This window comes from Pocillopora verrucosa, chromosome 1 (genome assembly GCF_036669915.1).
Source record: "Pocillopora verrucosa isolate sample1 chromosome 1, ASM3666991v2, whole genome shotgun sequence".
NCBI classification, from domain to species: Eukaryota; Metazoa; Cnidaria; class Anthozoa; order Scleractinia; family Pocilloporidae; genus Pocillopora; species Pocillopora verrucosa.
The window spans coordinates 13,988,244-14,001,900 of NC_089312.1; the positions used below are offsets into that span (position 1 = coordinate 13,988,244).

The following is a 13,657-nucleotide window of genomic DNA, read 5'->3' on the forward strand; positions in this document are numbered from 1 at the left end:
CCTTTGTTATTCACCTCCGAGCAACGCACGTGGGATTTTGTAATCGTTGCAGGATTGAATAAGTTATAATCATTCTTTTGTGCGATATTATCTCACTATTAAGTATAAACTAAGACAGCTATTTACCTCAGTGATAGTGGTAAATATCAACCACTTGCCCTCTCCACCTCGGTGAATAGTTGTCAAGAGATTATTATTTGGGTTTCCTCACACTCTTTCAGCTCTATCGTTTCTACGGGCGGAGGAAGCAGTGCAAACAATCCTCCTCCACTTCCGGTGAAGTCGTTGACTATGTCCAGTCCGGCGGGCCGTCCACAGAGGAGAAAAACAGTGGAAGTCTTTTCGCACACTGAAGATGGGGTAAATATGCATAAGGGGAATGCTTGTAGAAACAAAAAGAATATAAGTAGCATGCAATACTGTAGTTTGATCGTTCGGGTGAGTGCAGTCCTGGACTGTTGTCGGTAGTGGTGACTGACGTTTCGACAATCTGAGCGGAAGTCATCATCAGAGTCAAGTGAATAGTTGTTGTCAGTCGAACGTTCTAAGTCCGGTGTGTATAAACTGATTGGTCAGTTTTGCCGTGATGTAATTGGCTGTAAGACACGAGTGGCGTAGGTCGGTCGTGATTGTTCGGTCTCGATCCGTTAGTAAAGTTAGGTCGTTCTGTTCGGTTCGTTTTTAATGGTAATGTCGTGAATGAGTCGTTTGTATGGTGCCGGTAGTGGTTGACACCTGTTGAAGGGAGTCTGTGCAAGACTTAAATTCGGGACTGGAGAACAACACAAGTTAAAATGCTATGCAAGAATTTCACTTAAAATAGGACTCGGTCTGCCGCATGGATGTTAAAAAACAAGTTCATGTTATTTTGCCATAATTTTGTGTCTATAAAACAGCAGAAAAGGTTTCCAGTGTTTCTTGGTAGTACGTTATACATGACTTTCAGAGTTTTCTTTTCTTTCCACATGAACGTTGTTCTAATCAGTAACTTCGTGAATTATTGTTTCTCACGCAAACTGTTCCCAACGTTTGTGAATCTTCTTGAGCGGATCTATTGGTAGGTCGTTCTCGTTATACCGGCTATCTTAGTAGTACTTCTAACGTACTTTCAAACCCTTTATATTACATTAAAAACAATGTGTATGTGAATGTGATCAATCTAATTAAGGCTTCAAGCAATTCTTGACTGAGTGATGAAAACAAATTTCTTCTATTCCAGTTTAAGAACACAGCAAGTCCTTTGTCAGAAATCGCTCCACCCAAACCCCCTCGACCATCTCCACAGGCACAGGCTCCGGAACTGCCACAGAAAACTATTATGCGGAAGAAGTCTGCTGACGTGCATCAGCGCTCCAGCACTGAATCCAGTGGATCTGATGGTACTGAGCAGGCAGAGCAGGTAATCACTGACAGATGTCAATCAGCTACTTGTTCGGTCCGTATCTAATCAGACGTTTTCTATGTTAGTGCCCAGAAGTAAATTTGTGTAAGCCAAAGGATGATTTGTTTCTTGCAAGACAACGTAAATAGTCTCGCACCGATTTCGCTGCCGAGCGTTGTACGATATGGAATCCTTCTGTAGTGTCTTAGGCTGCCCAGCCAGTAAGAGATTGTCCTCTAAGAACAAAGGGGGAGTTGACCCATTTTGTTGAAGTGCTGGATGGTTCGAAGTACTTTCACGTTACAAAGAGCGACAAACTCGCAGTTGTCTTTTTTCAGGTCTTATCTCAACTACTAGTTCAGTAGTGTTTATAGTTGCGAGGATCTCTTGTATTCGTTTCTTTACCGCAGTGCAAGTATATTATTATTTTCATAGATCTACAATCATTATTCGCAGTTGTCTGTTTAATCCAGACGATTTTGTTCTGTTCAGCATCATCTCTGTCATCATCATCATCATTGTTTTAACAAATTTAAATATTTTATTCTGATTTTAACTTATTCGTCTGAACCTGGGGACCTTATGCAGCAGCCGCGAGAGAGCACCATCCTTTAAACATTGAGTGGTTCTTTTACGCCAAGGACTAAAGCAGTTGCCGACTGCGATGAAATACGTTTCATACTTGTTTACATAAATTAGTTTACTTGTTTACGCTAATCTCGTCGTGTAGTGTTTCCAGTGATCACTTGTAATTGCTATGTCCTACCTTCTTTTCTAGTCTCCAGCCCTTCCGCCGCGCACGTCCACGATTTTAAAGGTAAAAGGGTCGCCACCAGTTCCCCCGAAGGTTCAGAAGAATCGATGAGCACATAAGCTTATGTGACGACCAGTCAACGGACCGATATGGTGAAGAATTCCTTTGTGGAAAGCTGAATTTTGAAGTCTATACTTTTCTGTTATTGATCCTCATGAAATGTCTGCTACGCCTTATGGCTATTTTTCTAACCATGAAGTTTTTTATGAAGTCATAAAGATGTTTTGTTATTTGTGAAATATTTCGTAGAAGTTGATGAAATTTTTGTAATCTGTAAAAACATACATTACTGTATTCCGATTAGTATTTACCAGTATTCCGATTAGTATTACCAATATAACATTTCAGAGATGTTCTAAAGTACATAACTTTTGTTGAGTTTGTGACATTCTGCTTTGTGTCAGTGTGTCGCGAAAAAATACAAATATATTTTACGAAATGAAAATATGGCACCTAGGCCGGTAGAGAGCCATTCAACAATCATCTCTGACATTTGTCTAAATAACGTCTAAGCGCTTTGTAAGAGTGTTGTTGCTGTTGCCTTGTAATCTGTTATTTTTTTAGAAAGAATAAACCAAATATTATTCCTGTTAAATTAAGATTCTTGACCAGCAGTATTAGTTACTTACATTTGTCTTAACTCTGATTGGCTAGATTCTTAAATCTTAACTCTCTTTTCGATAAACGTGATAGAACTTGCCTCATCTTCCAAAGCTGAATGACAAATATTAGAGTGCTAAGGTTGTTTTTCAACCAAAATATGTATCTGAAATAATTGTATGGTTTGTAAACATGGGGAGCCTTTGAGATTTCTGGGTGGTAACATTTGTATAAAGGAAACAGAAATTATGATTGAAAAAAAGTTTGTATGTGATTTTACTTCAAACAGTGATGCATGTCACAAAGGGCTTACTTGGTCTTACTCGTGAGACACTTGCAGCTGTTCACATGAGGGTGACGTAAGTACTATATATATAAAGTTGCGCCTAAGGCCGCTGAGGTCTCGCGGACTGATATTTGTTGTCAAAGCCAGTTCGTTGTCATAAGTTATTTATCAAGCTGGCTGTCAAACTAGAATAACGACATATTACATAGCCTATTTTACATATAATTACAGCCGGAATTATACGCAGAGATCGAAAAAGGGTCATTTATCTTGTAAGATCTAGATTGAACTGCCATTTCTTTCTATCGTAACAATCAGTAAACGATATCTTCTCATTCCTGTTAGCAGTGGTCTAATGAAATTAAACTTTTGGAGGCGTTGAAGTTTGTCGCATTTTTTGTAGCGATTAATTAGCCATTCAGTATTTCCAGAAACAAGCCATCTCATTACATCCCTAAGCCACAGAAGTAATTGACCAGTTGGAAGGTTTCTTTCATGGAAAAAAATCAAAAGGACAAAAAGCTGTTATCAAGTTTAAGACGGATCGAAGAGAAGTCGACGCCTCGCAAAACTGAACGGCTGGCTGTGTCGAGAAAAATTTTCACTTTATTTTGGTTTTTGGCATTTTAATTCAGTTCAACATTCTACGTTACTTAGCATACATTAGCTAATACAGCCAAAAATTTAATTTACGGTGTTCAATTGTGAACGGCTAAAGGAAAATGTATTTAGCGGGACGAAAGCTTGTATTTAAGAAAAAAACTAAACCTCGAACTTTTCTCAAATCAGAGGTACTGCGCCGGAAAAATTTGACTAGCAATTTGCGAGACAATCAATCGGCCACCCTTGTTAAAATGCTGATTGCCGTTCGCTACAACAACCTAAAGTCACTTTTGTTTAAAATAATTCTGTTCCGTTTGATTGACTGCTTTCGTAATTGGCGCCCTGTCAGGACGCACCTGGTACGCAAATCCCTCTGCCAATCATTGGCCATGTTTTGATGTCATTATGTGTTTCTCGTACAATCGCCCGCTCGAGTCCTTAAGAAATTTACATATAATATAGCTTGCAGCAAATAAAAGTTTTAAAAGCTTAGCGCAACGACGCCCAGTGTCAGAAATGTGCTCACACTTCACTGCACGTGTCTGTTAGTTTATTCATTTCGCTAGTAACGGACATTTTGCCGAGCGCATCGCAAGGTAAAGCTTAGCTGACGAAAGTGTCGATAAGCGATGTGCAACATGAACCGGTGCGTTGTGGTTTTCCTTACAATCACTGCGTTTCTCGTCTTCGCTGGGGCGGCTGTTTTCTTCTACTTTGGCCAGTACGCAGAGGAAAGCATTCTAGATTTCTACGTTTACAATCGCACGTTACAGATCTTTCAAAGGTATCCCGTGGAAATAACCCCCGCAGAATGGACTTTTTGGACATGGAGTGCTGTCCTTGGATGGCAGCTCCTTTGGCTGTTCTATGCGCTTATTTTGATGTGTCGGCAGTATGGCCCTAAGGTCTTGACTCCATTCTTCTTCGTGTTTACCCTGCTAGCGTTCGGCTTTACTCTTGGATGGGTCATGATGTGGGGTGAAGATCTCATTCATATTGCTCTGGGATTCATTGGTGGCACAGCCGCGTCATTGTTCGTGGCTTTAGCAATCGTCTACAATCGATTTAACAACCTCCGTGACGGGATGAAAAAATTTCCAACAGGCGACCAGATCGCGATGGAAGTGCTTGTCATTAACGGAATAGGCCTGTACGCGTCTTGGGCGCTGTACAACTCCTTCCAGCAAACCGCAATTGTGTTGAAGTACACAGCTGAAGTGGATGATGAGATTGCCTGCACTATGGTCCTCGCTGGACTCGGCTCGACGATTCTCTTTTGGTTTTGTTTGGATAATTTTGTGTTCTGGAAGTTCACATTATACACCGTTACGCCCTACACACCAATGATTGTCGGCTTCACGGGAACTTTCATGGAGTTCTGGGACAAAGACAAGCGGAATTCGATCTTCAATGCCGCCCTACTAGGAACTACGTCGTTGTTTTTACTGCTAAAAATCGTGCATATCATATGGAGGAGCCGAAGAGATAGCAAGAAAAGTCGACGACATGTTCTCACCGACGAAGAGGAGTTTAAGCTGTAAGAGTTTTTCCCACGGACGTGCAGGTGGGGCGAAATTTCTCGATACAGCCGTGCAAGAGAAATCGCCTATTGTGCCAGAATACAGTGAGCGAGAAAGTAAAACTGACTTGGTATACAAAACAGACTGCGTGAAGACTCATTTACTGAGTGAATTGGACTTTTCTTCATTTCGTTTACCACATGACGAAAGAATAAAAGCAATCTTTTTAGTCGTTTAATTGTTAATTCGACGATTACGTCCCATGGGCCATCAAATGCTCAAAATTTCGACATCTTTTTTTTTTTATTTTAAGCATGGTGCGCTGGAGAAACTGTCAAGATGTTGAAGACGAATGTTGAAACGAATCGAAAGTACCGCTAAATATTTTGACCCGTCGATTACTCCGAGTTGTCTGCTATTCGTTTGTTAGGATTGTATTGAAATGGCGATCTAATAAACGCTTTTCGCTTACGTAGCGAGTATTTTGCGTCCAAGTTACGCTAGAATGCGCTTATGTAAATGTCCTAAAGTATATTATAAAATGTAAATACGTGATAGAGAAGGATCTAAACATTTCTGGTAAATCCACTCCCATAGTCACAGGATTTAAATAATTGCATATGAATGGAATGATATGATTGTAAATGAGAATAACAAATCGAGCCGCCCTCGGCTTTTACGCTTATCGAGTTAAAACTGACCTTACTAATGCAGTGAATTCTTCTCAAATGAATGCTTCAAGAATTGTGTCATTAAAAGTAACCGCTAGAAGACGAATCTATTTATTTGTTCGTCAAGTACTGTGTGTGTATTCAAATTTTAGGATTTAAAAACACCCTTTTACCGCTTTCGATAGCAGCATGAAAACTAAGCCAAGAAATGAACTAGTTTAAATAACATGGCTTTTCTTAAGTTAAATCCCTCTACGGCGTTTGCAGGGTGTGGTGAGAAACAGAACTCATCTACATTAAAATTTATTTTGCTGGTGGAAACCCACCAAAACCATCTGCACGTTAGAAATTATTCCCAGTCTTCCGCTGTGAAGATATTGGATCGACGACACCTCTCTGACGAGAACCCACACCTGGGAGTCTTGCGCCATCGCACGAATTATCACGCGCGCGTTTTAGGCATCCCGCGTGTCGTGGAAATAAAATTATACTAATGCCCCATTCACACCAAAGCTTAAACATGTTTAAAAGTTGTTTTGTTAAACACAGTTTAATTTTTTTTTTCTTCATAGAAACTATTTAACCGAATATTTTTGACTTGAATGTAGCACATTGGAAATGCAAGTTAGCAAGTACTTGAATCCAATGGAAAATCAAGTTTTTCAGTTCTCTGTTTATAATTTTCATTCAATGAAAACCAGTTTAACAAAACATGTTTTGCTGGTGTGAATGGGGTATAAGATTAGACAGCAAACACTTAAGATAAATTTTGTCAAGAGTTAAATCCTTCAAAGAGACTTAGGCGGTGTAAGAAGTATGCCTCGATGCACCTCAAGAAAACATGGCGGCGATTGTCGAAAAATTAAACAGTTAAATTAAAATAATAATTTACGGTCTGCCGAGTTAATAACATGTTACCGAACAAGCTGTCAGCTGGAAATGAGTCTTCCCGAACTATCTTATCGATGAGATGAATCGCAGCGATATTATTATCTCTACTTGGTCCTGTAGTGATCCAAACTCGCGTTAATCCAGGCCAATCAAAGAATTATCGAACAAATGAGGTATCTCGTGGGATATCGATGTTGAATTAAGCGTTCTAAATAAGTTTAATTGCTGCTTTACGTATTCGCTGAGTGAACAGATCATTTCTGGTCGAAGTTGCCGGGAGCGATAATGGAACAATAGGTTAAGAAATAATGGTAGATAAGGAAAAAAAATCAAGTGATCTATTGTATCTGTGACGTAGAACGAAGAAAAAACTCATTCAAGAAGATTGTTTGACATTGTTTGAGGCTGAAAAACTGCCAATTAAAGCACTACCCTGTACGTGTGATTCAAAACTGTTTTATGTAGACGCAGACGAATAATTTATATTCGAAAGAGGTGCTAAATGAAATTAAATAATTTCATACTACTCCTGTCTATCTTTTACAATCAATGAAGTTTATACATTGCAGAAATTTTTCGGTTGACCTTTCATACTCAAAAAAATGAATATTTTTTTGAAAAATCCGAGGAATTTCGCAAAATAAATTATTTGGAGTACAGTGTATGATTGTCACTTCTATTTAAGAAAATAAATTCCATTCGATATATGCAGATGTGAAAAATGTTTCAGGCCTAATTAGCTCTTTCTTGTAGTAATAATTATTTCATCCGTGCCACCATGAAATAGTGTTTGCCAGTCCGGGGGTAGGTACCCCCTCTACATGTCGTTGAGATCTATACCGTGCCGAATGGTACGGTTTTGAGCACGTTTAGTTGAAAAGGATGTAGGTGATGTCGCTCCCATACACGGTCGCCCCACGTTTCGTCGCCCCGATGAATGGCTGCGTCACCCCCAACTTCACCCGGCGACGAAATTAGGAGCGTCTGTGCAAGAAGACAACGACGACTGTTACCTCTGAAAAGGGTTGTAGATTTTTACCATTTTGATCTTAAATTGGGTATGATTTTCAAGGCTACCACATCAGTGTAAAAATTGTATGTTTTTCTAATTTCAAGTGTATACCATATAAGAGAGAATGGAACAAAATATCATTTGAGCTGAGTTTTAGGGATAATTTACCAATTCGTGACTTCGGCAACGAAGCGAAGCTAAAATCCCAATATTTGTGGATTTGCAAGCCGAATACAACTATCAGAAGGTAAGTATGAAAACAGATGTGAAAGAGGCATATCAAAGTCTAAATTAAGGTCAAAATTTGGAGAAAGGACCGTGCACCCCCTCCAAGAATACAGACGAGTATCATTCACCAGACAACTTCACAGTTGTTATGCAGACTAGTTACATCCCCCAGTTTACACTTTACAATCTTTCCTTTTAAAAAACCACAACAAACCATCAAATTTTCCAGGCCATTAGAGTCTGGAGTCAAATGACTAGTCACTTCACAACTTATTTTAATTGCTATCATGGCAGCCATTCATGTATCAGAATTCAGAGGAAATATTTATGCAAGGTACTGGTGGACATATCTTGTTTTCCACTTGAGTTTATTCTATGCATCATGCATAAGCAACACAGTACAAAGTCTTACATAAAAGAGACTTTTATGACCAGTTTTGCAAAAGCACCAAAGTGATGGTAAAGCCCTATGCAGTTAGTTATTACACCAGCTAAAAAACACCTTGCGGGAGAGCAAATTCCCACCCTAAATAACCCAAATACATCAACTTTACCCATATTTTCTCTGATGTCTAAGTGTATAATCTGCTTTCCAGTTCAAGGCATTTTTTTACCATAAGATTGCTGACTGGAAAGTGCCTATTCATCTGTGGTAAATCATTCTTTCATAATTGGGTAAATGATACAAAATTGACAAAAAAATAACAACCTCGCTCATCAAATCTACATACCAATTATTATTGTGATTGTGTGGTTTCACTACAAAATAAACCTCAAAATAACTAGACAAAAGACTTGAAAATGTCCTACACCTAAGACAACTAGTGTATGAATGGGAAAAGTACCACATTGTTTCAGCCTAGCAACAAAATGCATCCAGTCAACAATATCATACAAATGGGAAATGACTTTGGATTTCTCATTTCATTTAATACATGGGCCCTGGCTTTTCCTAGCTTTGCGATAGTTACCACTGACAAACAAATCTGTCACATGCAGTTTTTAGATACCACATGTATACATCAGTGGTGCAACATTTTCACCAATGCTTTTTGACCCAGTCAGTTCTTAAGAAGAAATGACTTCTTACATTTAATAAAGCTGTAAGACTAGTTAAGAGGACTGACTGGGCTTTGAGCTCTGGATTTAACCCCCCCCCCCCCCCCCCCCCCACAAAATGCATATTTGAGAAGATTATAATGGAAGTGGCAAGCTCTTCACTTCTGAAAAACACTCTTTGTAGTTGTCCTCAAAGTCTTCATGGGACTTGACCAATACTATACTTGTGGGTCGTTTGGTTTGACTTGCAGCTCCAAGGTCCTGCAAATAAACAAATTCAGTATCACTGATGGAGTCATCAGACTGTCACATCTCTCATATCTCTGTGTCATGAAGCAACTGTAGAGTTCCCTTAAAAAAAAACACTAGTTAGTAACTGTTGATACAGTTTGGGTTTGAACACCTGGACTGGTGTAGCTGGAGCAATATTCCAGGTGCATTCCACAACCCCAAGGGGCATAGCCCTGGGGAACCTACACAAGCCCACCAAAGCACACATACAGTAAGGTACTCTAAAGGTTTTGCTCATGAACACAAAACTATCACCTAACTGAGGGTCAAGCCAAGGGTTTCAGTAAAAGCCATTTGTTGGTGATCTAACATTACCTATAACACCTCTTATCACTGTCTTTTTAGCCAGTGAGCAGGTTCTTGTGTTTGGGTTCTGCCTTACAGCTCCTTTTCCAATAGCCTACAGAGCAGGTGTAATTTTAGCAAGCAAGTGTTCACTTTTCTCTTAATGAAAATTATGGCTACCATCTTTGATTTCAATGGCAGTGGTAGGCAAATCAAACATGGCTGGTCAGATGAATGATTGCAAGCTTATAACTTTAGCTTGCCTTAATAAGACGCCTGCACTGCAGGCTACTTTTCTGAATCCAGCTGCCTATCACACTATCTGCAGCTGCTTATGGAAAAAGTTATTCAAACCTTTGTCAAACTCACACCCTATAATCTGAAGTCCCCTGCACCAAATACTAGCCCTGAACAACTTCTGCCCCCAATTATTAGCTGATTTTTACCCCACTACTTGCATTCTCAAAATCTTAGTCTATTTCTAAAGGTTCTTGTAAAGGGCTAAAATAATTGTCAATGAGTTACTTATCTGTTTAGGAATTAAACTACGAAATACTGTTGTAATAGTGTAAAAATTAAGTTCATCCATAAAGAAGAAAAAGCAGAATTACTCACCAATCTTGATGGTACATAAGCATATGGTATTTTGTTGTCCTCACAGACAATGGGAATATGGGATATGACATCGATTGGGGAGACATCACCAGCTATGACAACAAACCTTAAAGAAAAAGATTGCCACCATACAGATATCACTTTCACACACAAAAACATGTTTCACTGTCTACTGTACTTAACGATTTGTTGAGCTTATTAGAGTCTCAGCAGATCATATGAACCATTTACCAAAACAGTAATTGTTCATGATTATCAGATTTCTCACCCTTTCTCGCCTTTTCGTAAGGCTTTTGCTACTTCTTTGACTCCTCTCCTCAAACTCTTCGCTTTGGATGCTAGAGAGAAGAAAAAAACACACTTTACATGAAGGTATCTGTACCAAACAATTAACAATCCTGTTGGGTACCGTAACTTTTTAACAAAGAAATGAACGGTATATCCTTTAGAAGCTAAAGAAAAATTTTAGAAAGCCCTGATCAAACTTTTATCGCTGGATCTCAGTCAAATCGCAATCGAAACCTATGCCATCAAGCCATACAGATAAACACCACGCTTACCTTTCTTGACAGTTTTGTACAATCGTTTTGTAAGTTTTCTGCTTGCGAGGGGCTTTGCAATCACACATACTCTTTTCACAAGTTCTTCATAGTCCATAGTAGGTTCATCAATCCTCGAATCGTCCTTTGTTTCATCTGCTTCGCCGTTTTCTGCGTCCTTCTTCTTGTCCTTCGATCTCGCCATGTTGTCTCTATTGCACGTGGGAAACGTTGCTGGGTCTGGGGCGAGTACAGTTTCAGGGCAATCCGCTGAACAACTGTTTTCAGTTTTAGCCCGTTCCCGTCGTCTGTTTGTTTCCAATTTCTGTGTTTTTTGTTTTTGTTTTTTTTCGAATTCCTCGCACTTGGATGGTTTAAACTGTCGGTAGCCATGTTCACCTTTGATTTTGTATGTTTACTGATGAGAAACGATGATTCAAGTACCCAGTATTTGATTCGGGTGGCCAAGAACAGCTGAAACAATCATGAAGATGTAAACAGCTTCGTTTGTTTTCGAGCCGGAGGAGAATAAAAGGTACAGTAAGTTTACCTCTTACATAACCTAAACCCTAACGGTACTAAATTGTGTATTTAAACCAATTTAATTTTTGGCTGAGAGGTCAGAGGAGCCGTCACACAACACTGCGTGACAGCTAATTGTGAAAGCTTAGTGTGATTATTGTTGAGGTCTTTGAAAATGTGCGATTGAGGCTGCATTGAATTGCGATACATGTGAATGATTTGGACTTTCCTCCCTCCCTATTTTGTGGCATATTTTCACATCCAACAGGAAAAAAAATTATAATATAAACTACGGTGTTGTACAAGGATTTCCAGCCCCGAGAAAAGCCGTAATGATACGATATTTCTTCACGTGTGTTTGATATCACCAATCAGCTGCTGAACGTCACTCGCCTTTCGCGCCACTCGGTCAGGCTGATGAATGAACGGCAAAACCTTCACCATTCTTAATACAAGGTAGTTTGTCGAAATCTTCTCAAATTATGGCCGCTAAAACACTGAAAAATCAGTTCGTGTACAGACAGTGACATTCAAACTTTCCTACGAGGTGAAGAAAACCAATATACGAAAAGAAAAACCGAAAATTACGTATTCGGTGGCTTTGGTAATGGCATTTCTCGCGGCTGAGAACGAAAATCGACATCTGGAAGATTTGCCACAGGCCGATTTGGCCGTTTACCTGGAAGATTTCTTCTGTCAGTAAGGACAAAGTCAATGAATGAGAATTTTGCAAATTGAAAATTACGCCCATTGTTGTTTTTGTTATTATGATTCAACGCATTTTTTCCATCTTGAGCCTTAGCGCCTACGCACTGTCCGATTTTTGTTCGGGAATTGTCGATCCATTTATTTTCATTCATTAATAAAGTTGGCTTTTTTGTCAGTAAATATAAACATAATATCACATGGTTGCTCGTAGATATGCAATTTCTCTTTTCGTGTTCAACTCGACATCTCACTCGTTCGCTGTGCTCACTCATGAGCTATTGAGTTAAACACTCGGAGAAAAATTCCATATCTACGCGCGCCCATGTATTATTCTCTGTATAACAGCACTTGCTGAAAACTCGTGGTGGGGTTAGAGTGGTTTCATAGGGGAACATCAAGTTCAAAATCCTTGGAGAGAATTCAAGGCTTTGAAAAGCTAGGCCTCCACAGCTTCTTTTTCTACTGCAAGTGTAGAGAGGCACTCTGAGAAGGAAGTGTTTTGCCCAAGAACACAACACAATGACCAGGCCAGATCTCAAACTCATGCCTCTCCACCCAGGGTCCAGTGCACTAAACACTGGGCTACTGTTTCTCCCGTATTGCAAGAGATATCAGTGACATATTTCTTGATGATTGGATGTTACATTTTGCAATTGCATTTTGCAGCAGGACCAATACATGATGGAACTGGCTGGATATTTTAAAATGTGTTACATCAACTGCAAAAAAGGTAACTTTTCACATTTCTAATACCACAAAGTCTTTCTTAAGAGAAAAAATGTGTACCTGATTTTCACCTTAGTAGAGAGTTTGGCTGGTTCTCAACAGGTACATATTAAAGCAACAAACCCTTTTTCCCTCTTAATGACTTTGTACTTCTTAAAGTTTCTCCTGGAAATTCTCTGATTAATCCACTTAACTACACTTACACTGACACGAAACATTGAAATTATTAACAGTGGGATCTTGTTGTAGTAAACCATCACATCCTCTTAACAACCCTGCAAGGAATATATGGCAGTCCAGAGGAAAACTAGTAGACAGATCTTAAAACTGGATGGGTTTTTACTGTGTATGAAATAGTATTTGGTGACATTTTACCAAACCGAATGACTCAAGGAGGGTTTTTTGCTTGCATGTCTGAAGAGCAGAATTTAGTTAATAGTTAGTGGGTATGACATCACTATTCATGTATGTGGCCAATTACTTTTGGAGCTTATCCAGTTTCCAAGGTTTAGCACCCTAATCATTAAACCACAGCATCTCCCAGTACTGTAAGGTTGCTTGGACCAGTACCGTTGACATTCTGATTATTTTAAAAAGGTGGCAATGATTCTGTTTGTTTAAACCATGATAACCGAATATGACTTCAAAATGATTTTCATGTCACATTTGTATGTCTTTTATAATCTGTAAGTGATACACGGTGGAATCATGGAATCTTGTGCATGTTGGGAATGATAATTCAAATATTTCTCCTCATGATCCTGTTTTTATGTCTTTCCTCATATAATCATGGATGAAAACCAATCATGATCTGTGTAGAACTCATTGTGTTATTTGAAACGTGGCTGAATTGCTTCAGAGGAGGACCGCATTTTAAAGATACTGACTAACCCTGGGTAACAAGCA

The 13,657-nt window shown here is 39.2% G+C and overlaps 4 protein-coding genes across 4 annotated transcripts in view; 3 read left to right on the top strand and 1 right to left on the bottom strand.

The window, feature by feature from the left end:
* Positions 1-2,790, top strand: part of LOC131786311 (dedicator of cytokinesis protein 1) — a 43,134-nt gene extending 40,344 nt beyond the window's left edge. Inside the window, exons 57-59 of the mRNA XM_059103350.2 lie at positions 222-360; positions 1,220-1,399; positions 2,160-2,790. Of these exons, the coding sequence (XP_058959333.2) occupies positions 222-360; positions 1,220-1,399; positions 2,160-2,246 (406 nt within the window). The 3' untranslated portion in view covers positions 2,247-2,790. The remainder of the gene's footprint in view (positions 1-221; positions 361-1,219; positions 1,400-2,159) is intronic.
* Positions 2,791-4,161: 1,371 nt separating this feature from the next.
* LOC131786282 (uncharacterized) lies at positions 4,162-5,989 on the top strand. Its single transcript, XM_059103316.2, has one exon. It carries the CDS (start codon positions 4,314-4,316, stop codon positions 5,223-5,225), a length of 912 nt encoding a protein of 303 aa, XP_058959299.1. The 5' UTR covers positions 4,162-4,313; the 3' UTR covers positions 5,226-5,989.
* Positions 5,990-8,357: 2,368 nt separating this feature from the next.
* Positions 8,358-11,019, bottom strand: LOC131786294 (H/ACA ribonucleoprotein complex subunit 2-like protein). Its single transcript, XM_059103331.2, has 4 exons — positions 10,817-11,019; positions 10,525-10,594; positions 10,257-10,362; positions 8,358-9,326 (listed from the first exon to the last, which is right to left on the bottom strand). The coding sequence occupies exons 1-4, from the start codon at positions 10,998-11,000 to the stop codon at positions 9,201-9,203; spliced, it is 486 nt and encodes a 161-aa protein (XP_058959314.1). The 5' UTR covers positions 11,001-11,019; the 3' UTR covers positions 8,358-9,200.
* A 154-nt stretch (positions 11,020-11,173) lies between these two features.
* The window catches only part of LOC131786255 (adenosine receptor A2b-like), a 38,801-nt gene continuing 36,317 nt past the window's right edge, over positions 11,174-13,657 (top strand). The window contains exons 1-2 of the mRNA XM_066158957.1: positions 11,174-11,330; positions 12,692-12,755. The gene's annotated coding sequence lies outside the window, so the exon portion shown is untranslated. The remainder of the gene's footprint in view (positions 11,331-12,691; positions 12,756-13,657) is intronic.

Bases quoted from the DNA above. Each gene is read 5' to 3' on its own strand.
- LOC131786282 (XM_059103316.2), top strand. From the start codon at position 4,314: ATGTGCAACATGAACCGGTGCGTTGTGGTTTTCCTTACAATCACTGCG.
- LOC131786294 (XM_059103331.2), bottom strand. From the start codon at position 11,000: ATGGCGAGATCGAAGGACAAGAAGAAGGACGCAGAAAACGGCGAAGCA. The intron at 10,595-10,816 runs GTAAGCGTGGTG...TCTTCTCTCTAG, and splicing joins GTACAAAACTGTCAAGAAAG to CATCCAAAGCGAAGAGTTTG. The intron at 10,363-10,524 runs GTGAGAAATCTG...TTTTTCTTTAAG, and splicing joins TTACGAAAAGGCGAGAAAGG to GTTTGTTGTCATAGCTGGTG.